We start from the raw sequence: 21,447 nt of genomic DNA, 5'->3' as shown, positions 1-21,447 counted from the left end.
AAAATTAATCCATTAAAAAAAGCTCTCGTGCGCCGCCCCCCACCCTTCCAAAAAGCACACGCTTAAAAAAAAAATCATTCACATAAAAAAAACTCTTGTGCGCTGCCCCCCACCCCTCCAAAAAACACACGCTTAAAAAAAAGACACATGGAATCGCTCACCCCCAAAAACTTCACAATCACCAAAAACTCAACTCATCAAAAGCATCTAATTTTCTGCAAAAAAACTCACTCACACTTGAAAGAAAAAATATCGTACTCACCCCAAAAATTCTCCAGTCCCCCAAAAACAAATACCCTCACTTAGGCGCCAAAACCTTTACTATACCCTCCCAAAAAAAATCTCACTCAACTACAAAAAAAATGTTCACACTCACCAGAAAACTTCTCATACACACCAAAAATCATTATCTACACCCCCCCAAAAATCTTATCACTCCCAAAAAAAAACAGAAAAAAAACTCTCTCACCAAAAATCCTGTCACACAAAGCGAAAAATGGAGATATCAAAAATCCATTCATTTTCATACACAAACAAACACACGCACCAATTAACATCTCCTATTGACAAAAAAACCCCAAAAATACACCCAAAAAAGTACACACCCTCTTAATCACACACATATATATTTTTGGGGGGGTTGGGGGGGGGGGGAGTTTTTTTTTTGTGTGTGTGTGTGCATGAGGTAAATGTTATTTTTGGCCCATATGCCGCCCGACGGTAGGATGAGCCTTTGCTTTCGGAGGACTTCTGTAAAAGGGGAAGGGTGACATGTTAGGGCTGGCATGGTCCTGCCAAGTGTCCTCTCATGAAGCACAGATGAACATGAGGAGTGGATGTAATCACACGTGAAGCAGCAGAGCGCAAAAGTGGACAGGCCCGGCGCCGCATCTTTTGATGAGGCCACATCAAAAAAAGCCAGGGCCTCCGCCGCGCGTCCATCACTTACCGTCGCTCTCGCCACAAAACCAGCAAGTCGACAACACTGAGCGCAACAATGAGCACCAGGGGGACAAATACAGACTGAAGAACAACGATGAGGATGGTGGCGACGTCAACGATGAGCAACACGCCGGCGTCCGGTCATGAGATCGTACCGATGTGCGACAGGAATCCGGGAACCTGACTCTGCCTCAAATAGGACTTTTGGGGATTTTGACACCCCAGTGGGTGTATTGGACTTGGAGAAGGCCGGGTTCTTCTTTACTGGGGCTTCTCAAACTTTACCATGAAATACAGCATAACCATTTGAATCCTTTAAAAATGATCAATTTGTCCGATTCCGTGTCCCAACTATACTTTTTCTTCTTGAAATATAATAATAATAATAATATTTTCACACTCTAAGGCGCACCTCAAAGCATTCAATTTTCTCAAAAGCAGACAATACGCCTTATAATCCGACGCGCCTTATAATATGGATCAATATTTTGATTTCTTGGACGTAGTAATTTAAATGTTCTGTTCGGTTGTGAAAGAGTTATATAAATAATACTGTATTGTACTGTATTCAGGGCGGCCTGGTAGTCCAGTGGTTAGCACGTGGGCTTCACAGTGCAGAGGTACCGGGTTCGATTCCAGCTCCGGCCTCCCTGTGTGGAGTTTGCATGTTCTCCCCGGGTCTGCGTGGGTTTTCTCCGGGTGCTCCGGTTTCCTCCCACATTCCAAAAACGTGCCTGGCAGGCTGATTGGACGCTCTAAATTGTCCCTAGGTGTGAGTGTGAGCGTGGAAGGTTGTTTGTCTCTGTGTGCCCTGCGATTGGCTGGCAACCGATTCAGGGTGTCCCCCGCCTACTGCCCGGAGACAGCTGGGATAGGCTCCGGCACCCCCCGCGACCCTAGTGAGGATCAAGCGGCTTGGGAGATGAATGAATGAACGAACGAACGAATGTATTGTATTGCTTTTTTGTAGCTCCATCTAGTGGATGCATAACGCAACTGCAGCCACTATTGTGGCTTCTATTCTATGCGCCTTACGATGAGAATATACTTCCCGAATAAAAGGTGTAACATGACAAGAATATAGATTTTTTTTTTAATTCACTCGGTCAAATATGACTTTCTGCCTTTGTTTTCATTGTCATTTTTCCAATATCAGAGTGGTGTATCGAGGAAAAATGGGCAATTTTACGAGAGCTGATCGCGACAAACATCTTTATGCTTGTAAAGATTTTTAATTTCTTGGAACAAAAATAAAACTTTGTTTTTTTTGGGGGGGAGGGGGGGTGTTAAAAATGTGTCATTCTAACATTACACAACTTTCCAGGTACACATGGTTCTGTTTGATTGCTGTTTGGAGAAAAAAAAAATTCTGTGAAACCAAACCCGGTTTGAGAAGCCCCGTTTTGGGCAAAATTTGGATCACATTTTATCATAATTGTTTTTTTTTTTCCGTATGTATTCACTTGGAGATCCTGCGAGAGCCGAGTCAAGCGAGACGGATTCCTGCTTGGATTTGTGGATAAAAAGGCAGTCGCCTCCCCTTTCATTCACAAAGTGCTTGTCCATTCCCAACCATCCACTCGCAACCGACATCCAAACTAGTAGTTGCCATTCTTTTTTTTTTTTTCCTCAAATAAGAACGTGACATTTTTCTCATCGGTGGAGCTGTTTGGAATTCAACATGACGGGGTGAGCGGGGACATCGAAATCGGTGTCACAAAATGAGGAGGGTTGGGAGGCGGGGCGGGGGGAGTAAGCGGAATACTTGCACAACCAAATATACCTGCAGTTTCTAGGGAGAGAGAGAAAAAAAAAGAAAGAAAGAAAGAAAGAAGAGATCGATGACATTTGAAAGCCAACCAGTAGAACAGACAAGGAGAACCGACACCGTTTTTGCTCCTTTGCGACTTTCGCATCTTAGCAAATGACATCTCCATCGACATGGTTCGGGGGGAGGTGTTAATCCGGCTCCTTCTGCAGGGTGCCGCCCGCCGGGAGGGGGTGGGGGCGTGCGACCTGTTTGCGTGCATCCCGAGGCGCGCATGCAGGCTTACCGTTCTGCAGCTTCTCCTTGCCGCCAGACAACACGCCGCTGGGGAGCATGCCCGTCGGGGTGAGTCCCTTCAGCGTCAACACGCTCTCACTCTCCTCTCTGGTTTACAAAGACATGAGGCACTTTCAACTCAAACGGTGACAGCGTTCTCCCAATTTACAAAAACACCTCGACTGTGTTGGTAGACGGCATGCAGACAACGAGACACGCGAGCATCAAAACTGTCCCGACAAGGTCTTAAAGCTCGTGGATTAATTTGCACCTGCACTGACAGAATTATGGCTCAGGATGACAATCGAAAACCGGTTCAGTAATTTGATTTCTAGGACTCGTTTGTCAGTGTGCACATTGATTTCATTAATCGAGTTGTCTTCAAGAGAAGGAAAAACTAACAAAAAAAGGACTCAAGGGTTTTACTAATCAGGGCTAAGCTTGGCAGGTGAATTTTTTTTGTGGTTGGAGAATAAGACACAAGCCCAAAGTTATATCTATATATATATTGCGCGTCGTCCCGCACGCGGTCTGTCCTTCCGTCTGTCCCTTTTCAAAACGTAACTACTTCACCGCGCCGCTCAGGCAGTGGCTCACTACGATCGCGCGGGCATCTTAGTGAAAAAATGTTGTCTACCCACAAGCATTGCAATGAAATTGTTAGTTATTTAGTAGAGCTAAACATCTCTTTATTTTCGCGATAAGCAATGAAGATGAACAAAAAGATGAACCAAGCAACAACACTTTTGTGGGCCAAAGGCCCACCTTACCAGCCTTCCGCAGGAACTAGCTGATGAGCCGCCCAGAGGGCGGCGAACCAGCTAGTACTGTATAGTCAGGCTGAACATGTATGAAAAATGATGAAATTACGATTTTTCGTCGCCCCCCCGCCCTCAATATTTTCAAGAGATCCTCTTTCTCGTCTATTTTTCTCTTTCTCGTGGATTTTATTTTTTTATGTATTACAATTAACAATATTGGCTGTATTTGTTTTTCCTCCTGTAAAATATGCTAAAATGAAAAACCGCGAAGCTCAATTTTTGGTGAGCAAAATGCGGATCGACTTCAATTACAAACATCCGCTTACGAAACACTTTGACCAGCGGTCTTTTAAGCCTTCGCTATAACGACACGAACATTTTTCCAAAGCAATGCGGTGTCAACATAAATCAGTCGACATGAAAAACGCAAATAAATTTGTGGCTTTATAATTTCAAATTTTGGACCAGGAAGCATGTGGACTGCACTTCTGAAGCACGAAGCTTACCTAGACGCGACATACATAAATCAATAAAATATATGTGGATTAAAAAAAAAAAATGAAAAAAAAGTGGACTGAGCGACCGAAATGAAGCACTCTGTCCCAAGAAGGGGTGTCGTTACCTGAGAACAGAGAATACCCGGGCCATCTTCCCAATGGCGCGGATCTTGTTCCGGATGACTTCCTTGCGTGCAGAAGCCGTGGCACCTGCGGGGGCCACACGCCACAAACGATCAGCCGCTGCGAGGGCACGCACGCGCGCTTCCAAGGGGCTGAATGACGTAACGGGGTTTTCAACTTGAGCCAAACATCACAGCAACGGTGAATACATGCCACCGGTGTTACATCATCAATCACAATCCCCGACAGGCTTGGAAGGGGATCTTGGAAACATCGGAGTTATATGTGCCGTGGTACCGTGACTCACAAGTACCCCAACCTGCCAACTTGCCTCTGTCGCCGTATTTCAACAGTGGAACGAGAGCCAAGATGAAAGAAAGGAAAACGTGTGCATAATTTGCCTGGTTCGCTGACTGGTTTCTCTGCGACAGAGACTCCGCACGCTTCGCTTTCCCAGCCAAAGGCACGGGACAAAATGCGAAGGAACTGCTGTAGGCCAAAGACGCACACATTTAGACGAAGCTGCTCCAGCTCCTTGTGTCACCAGGCCACGCCCCTTAAAGGCTGCGCGTAAAGTACACTCGCAATTTATTCATTCATTCATTCATCTTCCGTACCGCTTGATCCTCACTAGGGTCGCGGGGGGTGCTGGAGCCCATCCCAGCCGTCTCCGGGCAGTAGGCGGGGGACACCCTGAATCGGTTGCCAGCCAATCGCAGGGCACACAGAAACGAACAACCATTCGCACTCACACTCACACCTAGGGACAATTTAGAGTGTTCAACCAGCCTGCCATGCATATTTTTGGAATGTGGGAGGAAACCGGAGCACCCGGAGAAAACCCACGCAGGGCCGGGGAGAACAGGCAAACTCCACACAGGGAGGCCGGAGCTGGAATCGAACCCGGTACCTCTGCACTGTGAAGCCCACGTGCTAACCACTGGACTACCGGGCCGCCCCACTCGCAATTTAATTCTTGACATTTTCTTTTTCTTGTGCTTTGGGATGCACCACAGAGCTATTTTCTTTTTGGAAAAACAATCGTGGTCTAGGCGGGCCGGTGGGCCAGTGTTTCGCGTGTCGACCTCACAGTGCAGAGGTTGTGGGTTCGATCCCGGCTCCGGCCTTCCTGTGTGTGGTTTGCATGTTCTCCCCGGGCCCGCGTGGGTTTTCTCCGGGTACTCCGGTTTCCTCCCACATTCCAAAAATTTGCATGGCAGGTTCATGGAAAACTTTAAATTGTCCCTCGGAGTGATTGTGAGCGCGGATGGTTGATGGCCCTGCGATTGGCCGGCAACCGGTTCAGGGTGTTCCTCCCACCCCGCCTACTGTCCAAAGATGGCTGGGATAGGCTCCGGCAACCGCGCGACCTTTGTGAGGATTAAGCGAATCGGAAAATGAATGGATGGATGAATCGTGGTGGCTGTGATGGAGTAATGGCATTTCAATTCATTTCAATTAGGGGAGATTGATGCATCAACTCTGTAAGTCGGGGTAACACGCCGCAGGTAGTCCTAACTTGAACATTTCAAGTTTTTTCCCGGCGCCAAGGCACAACGACGAGCCTCAGTCACAGGTTAGTTTTCCGGTGAAAAGCAAGAGAGGGGCAAGCACCCGACAAACCTGCTGCACACAGCGGCACGGCTCGTGTTTGTACCTTTTTGGGGGGGATATATGAGCTGTCCTTCTCATGAAACACCCCCAGGAGAAGAGACAAGAGAAAGGGGATAGAGAGGTCAGTGGATGGCTGCGGCATGAGAGAGGCGGTGGGCGGTGAAGAGCGAGAAGGAAGAGGAAGGGGGGGTGGGGGGGGTGGGAGAGGAAGCAAAGAGAGCACGACAGGCATCAAGAAAAAGCGATGCCTTTGAACACATAAAACTCTGGAAAAAAACAGAGAAGAGAAATTAGATGAAGTCAACAAAACGAGGACATCTCAGCAATGAGTGAGGGAGGAAATGACGATGTGAAGAAAAAAAATATGTACCGTGGAAAATGAGCGCATGAGTGACAGAAGCTTTGAGGGGGGAGAGCGATAGAAGAAGAAGATATGTGAAGGGGAAAAGATTTTTTTTTATCCATATGGGACCCAACTGCGCGGGGGTGGGGAGGGGCTTGTGACAACACATTCAAACTCGCGGATTCGCTCACCGTCCAGTTCGTCTTCGGTCGTCAGCTCGTCGTTGGAGCAGATGCTCAAGACGTTCACCAGCATCTCAGTGACTGCACACAGAAAACACAAAATTCTCCAAATCTCATCGAGCTCTTTGAAAAAGAACCGTCGGGCGAATACGAAAAAGCTGTGCCGACCGACCCTTCTCGCCGACGAAGGGCAGCGACCAAGTGAAGACGTCCATGAAGTTGGGCAGCCAGTAGGGGTGAGGCGAGCAGTTGAACTGTCGGATGTTCATCACGTTGTTCTCGTACTTCAGCACGGCCGCTGCACAAAACAAAACCGATGACGCATCAGCAGCCGGTTTTTAAGAGCTTCAAATGAGCCGACCCACAAGATTGAAAGTGTGGGGGTGGGGGAGGGGGTCATTTTGGTCTTAAATAGCTCCAATGATAATCCGGTTTCCAGTCTGTTGAGGGTTCAGAGAGAGGGTTCTAATGGGCCGATGAGGGATGCCAAATGCTGGCAGACGGGCAGTCCAGATCGAGTGACACCACAGCTGGCTCAACGCAGGGGGGACCTTCCCGTCCCCCCCCGCCCCCGCAGCCAACCCTCTCCGCGGTGGGAATAGCAAGTCATCAGAGCCGGCGTCTCAGGAGGCCGTCGCCTCAACTCGCTAGCGACACAAAACGGGAGCGAAACGCATCCTGCTAACGTGAGCTTTGCTTGGTTCCAAGTCGTCCCTTGCCAAACACGGAGAAAAGTAAAATTGCGGTTCATCCTTTGCACTCCCAAAGAAGCATTCGGGGACTTCACAATTTGCAATCCCTTCCTCAATTTCATGTTAAGCGAGGCTGTCGGGATCGGTTCGATATAATGAAAAAAGTCAACCTGTAATCGAACTTAAGTAGTTTTAGAATCAAGTAATCAGTAACTGGGGCAGCCCGGTAGTCCGGTGGTTAGCACGTCGGCTTCACAGTGCAGAGGTACCGGGTTCGATTCCAGCTCCGGCCTCCCTGTGTGGAGTTTGCATGTTCTCCCCGGGCCTGCGTGGGGTTTCTCCGGGTGCTCCGGTTTCCTCCCACGTTCCAAAAACATGCATGGCAGGCTGATTGGACACTCTAAATTGTCCCTTTGAGTGAGTGTGATCGCGGATGGTTGTTCTTCTCTGTGTGCTCTGCGATTGGCTGGCAAGCGGTTCAGGGTGTCCCCCGCCTACTGCCCAAAGACGGCTGGCAGAAGCTCCAGCACCCCCCGCGACCCTAGTGAGGATCAAGCGGCTCGGAAGATGAATGAATGAATAATCAGTAACTCATTCATTCATTCATTCATCTTCCTAACCGCTTGATCCTCTCTAGGGTCGCGGGGGGTGCTGGAGCCTATCCCAGCCGTCTCCGGGCTGTAGGCGGGGGACACCCTGAATCGGTTGCCAACCAATCGCAGGGCACACAGAGACGAACAACCATCCACGCACACACTCACACCTAGGGACAATTTAGAGTGTTCAATCAGCCTGCCACGCATGTTTTTGGAATGTGGGAGCAAACCGGAGCACCCGGAGAAAACCCACGCAGGCCCGGGGAGAACATGCAAACTCCACACAGGGAGGCCGGAGCTGGAATCGAACCCGGTACCTCTGCACTGTGAAGCCGACGTGCTAACCACTGGACTACCGGGCCGCCTAATCAGTAACTGAATAATGTTATTTTTACAGTTAAGCACTCAGTATAATAAGTTGCTTTTTCAAAGTAACTGTGGCAACACTCTGTTTAAAGCATTTGAGAGGAGTTAAGGGCTTAAAAAAAAATGGGGATGGACCCCATGATGACGCATGATGAGGATGTCAAATCCAAACAGAGGTATGCTCGGTCCGTTTCCCGCATTACACGTGACGCCGCGTGGGGACGCACGCATGTCAGCGATGGCGCGGGCGGGTAGACGTCGTGCATTAATATCACCAAGGCGGCAGTTGATTGAATGCAGCCACGGACGCTGGTGAGGAAGCGGACATTAAGGTCAGCGCTCCCCTCAAGGCAGATTCCCTTTAAAGGAACAGTAACACCTCATCCCCCCCACCCCCCGCCTATCCCAACAACCTGCGCTCAACAAAACAAACATGGCCGGCTGTTTATTTTGGATGTTGTAAAAACAAATGTCACTTCTCGGTTGGAGGGCCAGTGTTGCTCAAGTAAACTGCACATATCCGCCACTAGGTGTCTCTGCTGAGCCAACGCTGAGAAGAAGAAACGCGGTGGGGGTCAGTGAGGGTAGCTGATGCCAAGGCCGCTGCCACGGCAACACTGAGTCTACGCCTGCTCATGAATTATTTATTTGGGAGTGTCTCCAGCCTGTTTCCCCGGTAACGGCCGCCGTCAATACCGCTGCTGTGAGAGCCGCGGAGATTCCCGACATCCTGGCCTGACTTGATGCGCGGCGTCGCATGTGTCCCTCCTGGATCAGGTCGCGCAGCTTCAGTTTCGCCGTGTTAAAACGCCGCACTTTAAGGGAGTGGCTCTTCAACCCGTGGATCCGGATCGATCGAGTTAACTGGGAACTCCGAGAGATTACGGATCATGTGAAATGAGAACGGCCACCTCATGATTCCGTTATAGCAGGGGTGTCCAAACTTTTTGCCAAGGGGGCCAGATTTTATGTGGTAAAATGTCGGGGGGCCGACCTTGGCTGACATTCTTTACATTGAACAACCATATTGTTCAACAAATTTTAGTAAGCCAGTCTGTTTCACATTTCCATTTTGATTTTAATTTCAACAATCTTAAGAATTTCTTTTGGTTCATTTGAAACAGGAATTTGAAATATGACATATCAGTCAATATAAACACGGAGAGATGTCTTGTTAACTCGTGAGTGATGCCCTCTAGTGTCTAAATGCTATTACTCATTTAGTGAATGCTATTACTCATTTAGCCACTAGAGGGAAGCAGTACTCTATGAAACATCACTCACCAGTCTACGAGACCTCAGTCAATACAACACGTGTTCCATTGCGCCCAACCTGCGGGCCAGACGGCACTGATTTTATGACGGGTGCCGAGGGCCGGATGAAATTCGACCGCGGGCCGGATTTGGCCCGCGGGCCGGACTTTGGACATGTCTGCTTTATAGAGTTGCATCATTTCTCTCTACACTTCCGTTAGCAATGAACGTTCGGCAAGCCTCTTTGAAACACGTCTCCAAACTTATTTTTATTCTTTGGCTTGTGACTCAGCACGAGACTTGATTTTTTAAAAATTTGACTGTTTTGTGCTTTCTACCGTCTTTAGTATTAACTTATTGTTTGCTGTTGTATCAATTATTTCTGCTCCATGGGCAGCACTTTGTATTACAGAGATGGTTGTTTTCAAGTGCTCAAGAAATACACTTGAGAGAAATTCTTTCGCATGTACGTTGGCGCCCAATCTATTTTTTTTTAACCAACGTAGCTTCTGAAATATAAATTGTACTACACTGGATGTCACCGTGAAACATCCTACGAGCAGGATAAATAAATATCAACGGAGTCCTGAGAAAGACTCGATCCAGTCACCGTCTCCTGCGCAACATTGTTTTTCATGACCGTGTGACGCGGCGTAAAAATGGAGAAACGTGGCTGCCGGAAACAGGAGGGAAACCTGCTAATGGCCAAAGTGAGAACAGATGGACAGGCATCTGTAGCAGGGAATTCTCCTCTGTCGGGGGACAGGAGGGGGCTGCCTGGAATGAATCCCCCCCCCCCCCCCCCCCCCCCCTTTGAGCGTACCTGCCGCCAAGCCAAATGACAACACGCCAGGAAGGGCTCACTTTGACCTAACTTCAGCTCCATCAATCCCATCTGGCCTCCGAAAACAAGAGAGGAAGAAGACATTTGTTCGCTTATATAAGGTCTGACATATCGAGTCCAAAGTCTGCAATAGCGATCCGAGGGGCCATGGTGTTTTTTTTTTTCTTCCTCTTTTATTTTTATTATGATTGCGATTGGCGCCGGAAACCTTTGTGATATTTTGTTTTTGTTACAGCCGAGCAGCAAAACCATTAAGGGTTGTTGGCTTTCGGGTGCACTCAATAACCATGCAGCAGAAAACATTCCATTAATTTGAAACCACAAGCAATATTGCCAACTCCCCCCACCCCGCAACACACACACACACACACAAAACTGCCTACACTCTGCCCCCACCATTGCACTCACTTCAGAACCCAAAGAGTGAAAACCGCAATCGAAGCCCGGAACTAGCGGACATTAGCAACCTCCGATTTAATGTGTGCCCCAGTCAGTTGTGTTATGTTGTTTTGTTCTGTTGTGTTAGTCTACATTGTTCATTTGCTAGCATTCCTCTTGGCTGCGCTTTGCCGTTAATTTTTTTTTTGGGGGGAGGGGGGTGTGGAGGGGTCCAATCAGATTTCATCCTCCGTGTGCTGCCATGTAAATGGCATTTGCCCGACGCAACGTCGACTACATGTTCCGATTTGAGAATTGCTTCACAGGGCCAGTTAGCTAGCAAAACTCTTCCGCTAGCAAAACACATCTTTTCCAATCCGCGCACATTAAGACACATAATCAGTGATTCTAGTGAGCGTGAAGTGTTTGATTGAAACAGTGATTCTAGTGAGCGTGAAGTGTTTGATTGAAACGTGTTACATTTTTGTCACCGTATCAGATAAATAGGGATTGTTGTAGAACCGTTGGACTGAGGGCCACTTCACTGCGTGTGGGTTAGCACAATTACGCAACAACTTCTCCCTTGCCGCTGGCTCCTTATTGACGGCTAATGCTCCAAAGTCTCATTGGTTCACGAGGCCCACTCCCAACGCCTGACCCCCTGCCCCCTTCAAGATTTATGTGCACACTTGATTGCCCAACAATCACCGGGTGTGTGCTGGGCTGGTCGAGATGGTCAGAGGAGGCGATTCATGACTGAGGCTTGCACATGAATGTTTGGTGGGGGCGTCAACGGAACGCACCAACCTGATGAAGCTTGGAGTCTGTTAAATCATTTGCAATATATGATGATGGATTTTTTTGGGGGGTGGGGGGCACACTAGCAAATTCTGTGTTTTTTTAAAAATTCAATATTTCAAAAAAAAAACTAAAAAAATCTACATTATGGAGAAATATCATATGTTTTTATAATTGGCGATTCTTCAAAGTAGCCACCATTTTCCGAGCTAACAGCTTTGCACATTTTCTCAGTGGCCTTTGATTGTGACGTATCACATAAATATGAAGTCCTGTCTTAGAATTGATAAATCCACGCAACAAGGGAAATGAGATGCGCTTCTTACAGTATGTTCTTCAAACTTCGCCTCACCTTTGTTGTTGTAGACATCAAGGTAGTTGGGCGCGGAGAAGATGGTGATGAGGGACGGGAAGCCAGTGGTCTGACTCTTTCTGTACATGCGATATCTGGCGAAGGAAGACAAGAAGTGAGGAGGGGTGGGGGACTTTGAATCAAATTGGCTGCTCGCCTCTTTCCCTTCGAGATATGATTAGTGTGATCTCCTACTCTTACGGGGACGGTGGCGTGTTTGTCTGGTCAGGTGACGCGTAGGCAAGGAAGGAGGGGGGGGACCTGATGTCACCCCGGGGATTAAATCCCTGTCCTGATTCTTGGATGTGACAGTCGCCACAGGCAAACACCAGCGTGGCTTAAGTGCAACATTCGAGGAGTCCACGCTGACCGGGTTTGGCTGCATTATTGTATTCTTGAGCTGCAGATGATTTACGCACTGGATTTACCTTTCTCTCTCTCGGCCCCTGGGATGGCATGTGTAGAGGTGTCCCACGTGACCTGGCTATGGGTGCAAAATAATAAACAAGGGCGCTTGGAGAATGCAGACCATTTCCAAAAAAAAAATAATGAGTCAGTCAAGCGCTTCGACGTTGGCTCATAAAAGCTACAAGGGGGTAGAATTTCTTTTGGATCCAACAAATGCAAGCTGTTAAATCAGCTTTCAACAGTGGCAGGCCAAGCATTTGGTACTTGGGTGTTGCCATGCTGTCATTATTTCGGGCCAATCCGGCCTGTAAGGATGAATTGGAAATCTGACTGCTTTAAGAAAGTGTACCGTTGCCACTACAGTTAAATAAGATGGATTACATTGAAAATATGGAACAGGCCATGGTCAGCATGAATGTTTAGAATGAGTTTCTCCGGGGAAAATAAATGAATCCTCCCACCATGTGAACTTGCTCCACCTCAGTAATCATAACACTGGCTGTGATAATGTGCCGCACCACTTCACTTCAACACGCTCCACATGAGCCCTACCGCCCGCCCCCCTCCCCTGTCGTGTCGGCCTTCCAAATACACGCCGGCTGTATTTTGTTTTTGTCAAACGCCACCGAGCAACGCTGCCAATCACATGATGAGGGAAGACGCCCACAACTCACCCGGCATCCTGCGCTTCGTGGGCTCGGATGATCGATAATAAATTATTATGATGTAGGAAGTCGCAAACGGCGGATAGCTGCAGCAGAAAAAAAAAAAAGAAAAAAAAGGAAGTACGGTTAGTTCATTGGAGGCACATTAAAGGCAATAGAAAACGCAGGATACTGAAAAAGGATGAAAGGCTACAACAGGTTCCCATCTTTTACAACCAGAGGGGACACTTTCAAAAAGTGGATTTTATTTTAAACGGAAGTGTAAATGTCAAGTGCGACACGTGAGTCAGAGTTGGATGAAGTGAGAGAGGAATAAACATTGGCTTGACAGCGTTCGAGTGTGTTTTAAGCTCTCTAGTCAGAGGGGAGAGAGCAAAAACCTTGAATTAAACTCCTCCCAACGCCAACCCAATCTCGAATATTTTTCCACATAATGAGGGGATTATTGACCTCGTAATGGATCGGCAAAAACAAACCAAAAAAAAAAACATCCAGAAACCCGTGAAACCTAGCCGACGTGTGAATTTCAAAATGCGGCATCGCTCAGACCAGTTCGTGTCTGTCCGTCATTATTTTGTACTTCAGAATTAAAGACAAGTTTGGGAAAAAAAAAGTACTGATTCCTGAAGATCTTTAGTATAAAGAAAAAAAGTCTGATGTGTAAAAAGGAACAAAAATGACACCTTCAACATCAATAGAAGAAAAAATATTTATGTACCGGTATTGTTCATTCCTGATTCTGGAAACGGTACCCAAACGACGAAAAGACTGAACCAGTGGGCCATTTAAAAGTCGATACAAAAATCCCCATAAAAACGTCGAGCACATTTTCGCTTTGTCCCTGAATTTAGTGTACCAACGCCATCGTTGAGCATAAACGCAGCGTGACACCACCGAAACGGGATGCGTAAAGGCTATCCGCAAGATTAGCTGGCCGCAGGAGAAAATGCATACTTGGCCACTGAGGCATTTCTGATTGCTTGTGCTGGCTCGCCGCAGGCCCGCCGCGGCCAAGGAAGCATCACTCAGGCCGTAATGAACGGCGGGGACTGCTGAACGCATTAGCAAGGGAGGGCTACGCCTGGTGGCGACGTGCCAGCTCATTACATTCTGCGGCGGCCCCAGCTCGGCCTGCTCCTTGCATTTCCTTTGCTCACTTACTCAACTCCATCCGAGCTCATGTGGGCTCGAGAAATCCTGCCTACAGTCGCACGAGCGTCGCACTCGGCTCTGCGACACGCAACTTGACAGGATCAAACGATATGAGGACGCGAGAAATGACAATTTGGCAAGAAGGGGATTTATGAGTTGGAAGGGGGTGATGGATGATGCCGTTTTTTTTCTTTCATTTTGCTTTTATTGCCTTGATGTAGGCTCGAATATTTGTTCCGAGTATAATAAGGTAAAGCTTGATAGAGTTTTGCATTACATGTTAGCTAGGTATGCAGAGTAGCTACGTTTTCGACTGATAACTCCTTTTCTCCAAACCGATAACTTATTTTTCTTTATACTACACCATTTATATACTAAATATAAATGACAGTGTGATCACCCCCCCCCCCCCCCCGAAAAATATCAGTCCAATGGTTATCCGTCCGATAGTTACCGTGGATCCCTAATGTTAGCATTTAGCTAATGGACTTCCTTTCGACAAAAACGTTAAGGTTCGGGTGAATGTTTTGTTGAGTGAATATCCCATTTTTTAATCGTTTGTTTTTTTGCGTCAGAAAAACAACGAGCTGTGACAAGATGGTGCCACTAAGCAACAAGGTGCCTCAACGGGCATCCTCCAATTGTGCATGACGCGACATAAACAACCAGCTAGCAATACAGACCTGTAGAAGTAGGAGCAGCCTCGGACTGTGTTATGTGAGAAATGCTCCTGGCTCTTCTCATTTCCAAAGTCCTCCAGGGGGTCGGACCACAGAAGATCGCACATGGGGCCGTACGCTGGAGGTTCTTTGAATCTGTCTAGCTGCGGACGGAAAGAACGGACGTCGGCAAATCTGGACATTTTTCCTTAAAGGGCATGCAAAGTGAATTTAGAAAGTGTGTTTCTAAAGTTTGTAGGACTCAAATGTGGAGATCGTAGTGTCAACACCGTTTTTCAGCAGTTCGGTTCTTGGATTTTTGGAGAAGGGGACATTTGCCGCAGTGGTTATCCAGCACAATTGTGAGGTGCTGTAAGCAAAATAGCTAACTCTGCCTGCACCCCAAAAATACACCTTGCTTTGGATACTTGACTTTTCCTGATTTTGAAGCCTCATTTTATATGCAGTACTTGGTGATTTTAAATAAAAGTCATTCAAATTTGTCATGGTTGTCATCACCACTTCTCTGTGGTGACATTTTTATTTTCACTTTACAGAGACATTCAAGGGGAAGTCAGGTCAAAACATTTCTTGACAATAAAATGTTCGATGTGCCCCCACTAGTTCGGTATTCTGATTAATATTATCTTCATAGAATACGATTTAATGAAAAAAAAATCCAGGTTATTTTTATCCATCTCACAGGGCGGCCATTTTGTCTTGAACCGCCACTTGCTGTTGAATAAAAATGACATCACAGTGTCCAAGGGCTCAGCTTGGAAACATCACAGGACCAAACCCGGAAAGCAGGTGAGCCGCGACGGTCGTTATCTGAGCCATTTGGCACTCCGACATCATTTTCGTGTCGACAGCAAGGGCAAAATGGCCGCCCGCTCAGGTGGACAAAAACGGGTGGATTTTTCCGCTTTGTTCATATTCCACAAACACAATATTAACCGAAATGCCATATTTAGACAAATGGGGCATGAAACATCTTATTGTCAAGAAAATGTTTGACTTTACTTCCCTTTCAAAGCTGCAGGCAGGAATAATACTCCCCCCCCCCCCCACCCTCGACACCAAGTGATTTTGAAGCCATTGAGAGCAGCAAACATGCCGTGTGAAGCCAAAAGACACGTGGAGGCTCGTGTCCAGGCTTGTCCACTAATACGACACATCGATGGTTACCGTGGCAACGATAGAAACACTCTTAATTGCAAGCATCCGAGCATTCTGGACATTGCGACATATTGTTGCTTATGTTGTTTCAGTCACTATTCGAGGCATTGGCTGTTCCTTTTGAGCAAAGGAGAGGTCGCTCGTTCTCAAACAAAAGATTTGCAGATTACTTCATGATGGGACATTTGAATATGGTAGAATCTATGACGCACGCTCCCTGATTAGACACCCACGATCCATTTGGAATGATTGAATTAGTGTGAGGGCGACATTCAGGTCTTCAAGCTGTTTTAATTAGTGCAAAGATTCACTGTGCCCGAGCAGTATTTCTCAGCGTTCTTACCAGAATTGCTTTGCTTAAAGTGCAGTATGTTTACTACAGAGGTTCGCCCTCGGGCAAGAAAAAAATAAAACATGAAAAAAAAAAAAGCAAAAGTCTCAAGTCGGAGCCACATACTTTCCTGATATCGTCAAGATTCGTGATTTCTGGAGAAAGTCCTCCGTGTACACAGAGGAACTGCTGATTCATAAGTGCAGCCAGGGGAAGGCAGTCGAAGGCGTCCATGCACGCGTCATACACCCTCTCTGAATACTTAATTCTACCTGGAATAGAGATGGGGGAGTGGGGGAGGGGGGTTAAACGCGCGCCAAGTCAAACAAACCTGACAGGAAAACGGCACGACCATCGCCGTCCCGTTTCGGATGAAAAAGGGCCACTTACATTCCTGCTTAAATGTGAAATACTCTGTTAAATGTCTACATTCGTGGTTCCCACGCAGCAAAAAAAGAGTTTTGGGGTAGAGGATCTTTAAGGCCCACAAGTACAGCACACACTGTGGGCAAAGAACAACAACAACAGGCAGTTAAGACACAAAGCGGGAAGCTCTGCTCACCGTGGCGGTTGGCAAACGGTTGCTTAAGCGGAGGACCGACAGATTTTATTGATCAAATCCTAATATGGAAGCAGGAGTACAAGTGGAGAGATGCATTCGAACCCCAGCAGTTTATAAAAATACACTGTGACACTTGCTATTTAGGATAGTTTTCCAGGGGGGGGGGGGGAGCCCGGAAGCATGCAGCCACTATTTATTAATATCCCAGTATCGGAAGCGCTGACCTACATTTACAACCTAAATCCACATTTTTGCTCCATTAAATTGTCTTAATTTATCCCTATTGTCTTCGTTTGGTTGCGTTTCTCTTGACTATACCACTTCCACCAGGCGGACGTGGCTGCCCGGTTGATTTTTAGGGCCTGAGCAGCGGCCACTGCGAGGTCCCGATTGTTTTTGCAGGAATTATTATTACGCTGAAGAATCGCATTTTGTGGAATGAAACATGCATGAAAACGCGCCAAACACATTCATCGGCTGTGGCTAAATGTTGATATTTTAAAGTTTTTATATGCAAGTTGACAAAATAATACTGGCTCTGTAAAGCTCCTTACAGTAGAAAAACAAAAATCTGGCATGTTTGATCCTGGGCTACAAATTTTTTTTCCAGGGAGCTACAAAAAAAGTCGATTGGAACCATATGCAAATATTTGCAGGAAGTGAGCTACGATTTTTCTTTCAAGGATTAACTTGGGCTGTATTTTAGACATTCACATGGGTCATGCTCTTACGCCCCCAATGAGGGTTCATCTGGCTGACTTTGGACTTGGGCTGTACCACCTCAAGACCTGGGACAGGAACTGCGATACACAATCTTTAGTTTTAGAAGTACTACTGTATATGTAACGGGGGCAGCAATATTTCCTTCGTCAACTCCTATATATCCTCCCCCACCCAAAAAAAATCATCCTATGTATATTGTATTATTTGTCACGTCATGAAGACATCTAATATTCAGTTTCACACATAGCGCCACCCAGCGGCAACAAGAAAATATTTTTTTTCTTAAACACACATTTTTAAGTACTGCATCAAGCCCATTAAATGGTTCCAGTTGAGAATTTGTCAGAAAAGCCTCAAGATGTTAATCATGCCATAGACCAAATATTGTGACTTTGTGTCAGAGGGCGTGGCCTATACAGCAGTGCCACAAGTCTTGACGAGTCACCATGACAACAAAAGATGATTTTCTACACGACGGACCGTTACAACAATTTGGATCGGACAGCGGTGTTCTGAAGAGGTAGATTACGTCCCCCACTGAAGGCCCCGGTACCAAACGCATCGCAGAAAAATCTGTCAGCACCACTCACTTCAATACTGAAATACCCTCTGTCAACGTAGTCCCCCAAGAAAAGGTAGCGCGTGGATGCTGGGGAGCCCCCCACTTCGAAGAGCTTCATCAGGTCAAAGAACTGTCCGTGGATGTCGCCGCACACTGAAAGTTTGACAAATGACACACACACACACACACGCACACACACACACACACACACACACACACACACACACACACACACACACACACAATGAGGAAGACAGCTCCAAAAAGCCAACACAACACCGGGAGAACCATTTGCTTATTTCCATACTTCCAATCCACAGTACGCCATGGGAGAATAATGGTGGCATTGTTTTGTATTTTGGAACAACTGTCAACTGGTGGCTCATATCATACTTCAACATTTCATCCCCGGGGTCGTAAAAGAGAAATGACAAAAATGAGAAATGGTATGGTGTGTTTGTCGAATGAAAGCCCCCCTCCCCCGCCCCCCCCAAAAAAAATCACCCCGTTTTGTTTAGTGAAGTAAGTAAATAAAATTAATTAATTCAAAATAAACATAGAAATAAATAAAATACAGTAAATAAATTCACTGAAAACAAAAACAAAGGATATTTTTTGCTCGAACTAGAGTTAGTTTCTGTCACGTTGTGCCCGAAGCGATAGAATGATCGCTCCGTGCACAACAGAATAAGGAAGTGGATCCCCGAAATAGCAGCCACAGAAAGAGGTTTGTCAAATAACAAAAGGAGTCTTTAATAACAACACAAAATAACCCGACAGGGAGAATAACAAAAAGCGCTGGTCAAAATAGGGACCAGGGATAACATAAAACGCATGCGGAAAAAGATAGCAAGGAGGGTCAGATTAGATAATGAATATAAATTTCACTCGCAAGAGGAACAACGACGCGCAATAACAGCCACAAGGCTAAGAGGCAATGAATCAATACGAGTAGGAATTGGGCGAGAGAAATTTTGGCACGGCGTAGAATTCTCCGGCAGTGAGTAGACTGCCAGAGCGTCCAAATAAAGGCTGAGCAATTACTCCGCAATGGATGACAGGTGTGTTAACGGCAGGCAGAAAGCCCGCCCCCTGCTGGCAACCCCGGGACGTGACAGTTTCAATTTATTATACTCTGTTGTTAATGTACGATGTAGTTTCAGTTTTCTTTCTTTTTTAAAGGATTTTTCATCTTATTTCACTCACGGAAATGTTTCTTCAATGACAGTTGCACCTTCCTTTTGTTACTTAATAACCTTGGGTAGAGGAATGCAAGCATAATGTGCCGTGGTGGAGGAAAGGATTTTTATTTTATTTTTTTTAAATGCCATTCAACCATAAGTCTCTTTTTTGCTACCGGAGACCTTGAAGCCATTCAACAGCCTCGCTAGATTTAATCTTAGCACACCAGGCCTTGCCAAACACACTGAAAATGCATTGGCAAAAAAGCGCTGGAAAAACATGTCATCGCCTTCACAGACAGATACTCGCACGGAGAAATCCATCCCGATGGTGCCGGGAGTCTTTTTACCCCCGCCGATTAATCCCAATGGGTTTCCCTTTGGATTCATCCGATTGCGGCAATTCCACATCACGCCAAACCCGTTCGTCCGAACTGCCGGTTGGAGAATTGGGAGCAACGCCACGAGACGGGAAGCAAGAATCATTCAATGCGGATTAGTTTCCTGTAACCTTTGTGACCTCGCACTCCATTACTCCCTGGAGAAGGGGAGGGAGGGCGCACTGGGCGTCCAAAGCGAGCCTGCGAGTCGCACCGGCCGCCCTTGCTCATGTGCACCTCGGATTCAAGATCCGTCGCCGAATTTGGTGGAACCCGATTGAAATCAACAATTTTGAGTCCTCAAAGTTGGATTCCCGCATCCAAAGTCTGAACCTGCAAAATAAAAGCATTGGCGCAAGAGGCAAACAATAAGCAGCTAACAAGGGACACGAGAACAGTCAAACGTGTTTGCATCGCATACCGGCTATTAGCCGCTTTACGAGACGCATCTACAAAATAAAAGTAAAAGGCAACCAATTAGAACGAGCTGTAGGACAGCGCTGAGGAGCAATTAAGTCCGGTTACGAGTCTCACGAGACGGCGAAGGGAATCAACGCTCCTGGAGCGTATCGTAAACCTCCCTCTTACTATTTATCTTTCATTATACCCACACGGTGACACAGTTTGAGCACATACTCTTTATTAAAACACACACACACAAATGGAGCCTTTGGAGACGATTTGTGTCAGATCTCTAAAAACGGCCTCACTCCCTTCTGCCGGCAAGCCAACACTACGACAATGGCGTAGCGCCGGGCTATTTTAGATCGCTTGTTAAGTTCCTGATGGTGCTAAAATGGCTTCAGTAAACCTAATTTGGGCTCAAAAGCAGTTGAGTGCATCCTGCTACTTTCCGTGGCTGGCTGGTTACCGCCGATAGGGCGTCAACAGGAAGTGTCTTTTTTTTTTTCTTTTCTTCTTTGCAACGAAGATTGTTGAAGGAGCAGCAAACTTTTCATGGGAATGAAGAACGCCGGTCAACACAAAGTTGGAATCAGAGATGGTTTGATGTGCCACTAAATGTTTTAATGCCGACTTCAAAAAGTTATTTTGTTGTCGATGTCCATCAAATTTTCGTGACATTTTCATTTTTTGTGGTCTGACCAATGAAAGCTTACGCCACGCCGATTTTATCATCAGTCGTAATTCACGGCGACGACGTTTTACACTTGTTGCCGAACGTGAGCCTTAATTCATAATATAATAATAATATATTTATAATAATATATTAATTCATAATATAATAATAATATATTTATAATAATATATTAATTCATAATAATAATAATTCATATTATATTATGACACTATATTATTGTGCTGGAGGGGAAAAAAAACAACAACAACAGCAAATTCTGAATTAAAGGGGCGGGAAAAAAAATCATCTAACAAAGTTGGCTCGCACGTCCAATTTAAAAATGTAAATTATATTATTAATATAAAAAATATTGTAAAAACTGGTGTAAGCCTCACTCCTACTCGAGGCTCATTTAAGGCAACGGAGATTCTCGATAATATGGCGCACAACAGTGCAGGGAAGCAATAAAGAGAGTTTCTATTCAGAAGAGCCACAAGAAAAATGCGCAGGTGATTCATCTCGCTTCCTGTTGTGAAGGATGCTTATTGCCATGGAAACGCCTGAGTAATTGAGTCTTATGTCATTGAGAAAGAGAAGTAATCTAAAAAAGGGAGGGAGGATGGAATAGTGGCACACTCTTCTGCTTTATCCTCGCAGAAGAGTCAATCTGTCCGTCATTCGGCTTCAGTCCACCTACAGACGTGCGCCGCCCCCCCTCCCTGTCGCTGCAAATGCGAGGCGAGAAGCGAGCCCACATAAGAAGAACAGGTGGGAGTAAATT

General features: G+C 46.3%; 1 protein-coding gene across 1 annotated transcript in view; it reads right to left on the bottom strand.

Annotated features, from left to right (window-relative positions):
* LOC127601983 (protein phosphatase 3 catalytic subunit alpha) overlaps positions 1-21,447 on the bottom strand; it is a 58,869-nt gene that overhangs the window by 6,452 nt on the left and 30,970 nt on the right. Inside the window, exons 3-12 of the mRNA XM_052067772.1 lie at positions 18,056-18,180; positions 16,571-16,682; positions 16,307-16,452; positions 14,691-14,834; positions 12,869-12,945; positions 11,787-11,881; positions 6,679-6,804; positions 6,516-6,587; positions 4,370-4,454; positions 2,997-3,094 (exon numbers count right to left, since the gene is read on the bottom strand). Of these exons, the coding sequence (XP_051923732.1) occupies positions 2,997-3,094; positions 4,370-4,454; positions 6,516-6,587; positions 6,679-6,804; positions 11,787-11,881; positions 12,869-12,945; positions 14,691-14,834; positions 16,307-16,452; positions 16,571-16,682; positions 18,056-18,180 (1,080 nt within the window). The remainder of the gene's footprint in view (positions 1-2,996; positions 3,095-4,369; positions 4,455-6,515; positions 6,588-6,678; positions 6,805-11,786; positions 11,882-12,868; positions 12,946-14,690; positions 14,835-16,306; positions 16,453-16,570; positions 16,683-18,055; positions 18,181-21,447) is intronic.

Source organism: Hippocampus zosterae, chromosome 1 (genome assembly GCF_025434085.1).
Source record: "Hippocampus zosterae strain Florida chromosome 1, ASM2543408v3, whole genome shotgun sequence".
In the NCBI taxonomy this organism is placed as follows: Eukaryota; Metazoa; Chordata; class Actinopteri; order Syngnathiformes; family Syngnathidae; genus Hippocampus; species Hippocampus zosterae.
This window is presented reverse-complemented; position numbering and strand designations above follow the sequence as displayed.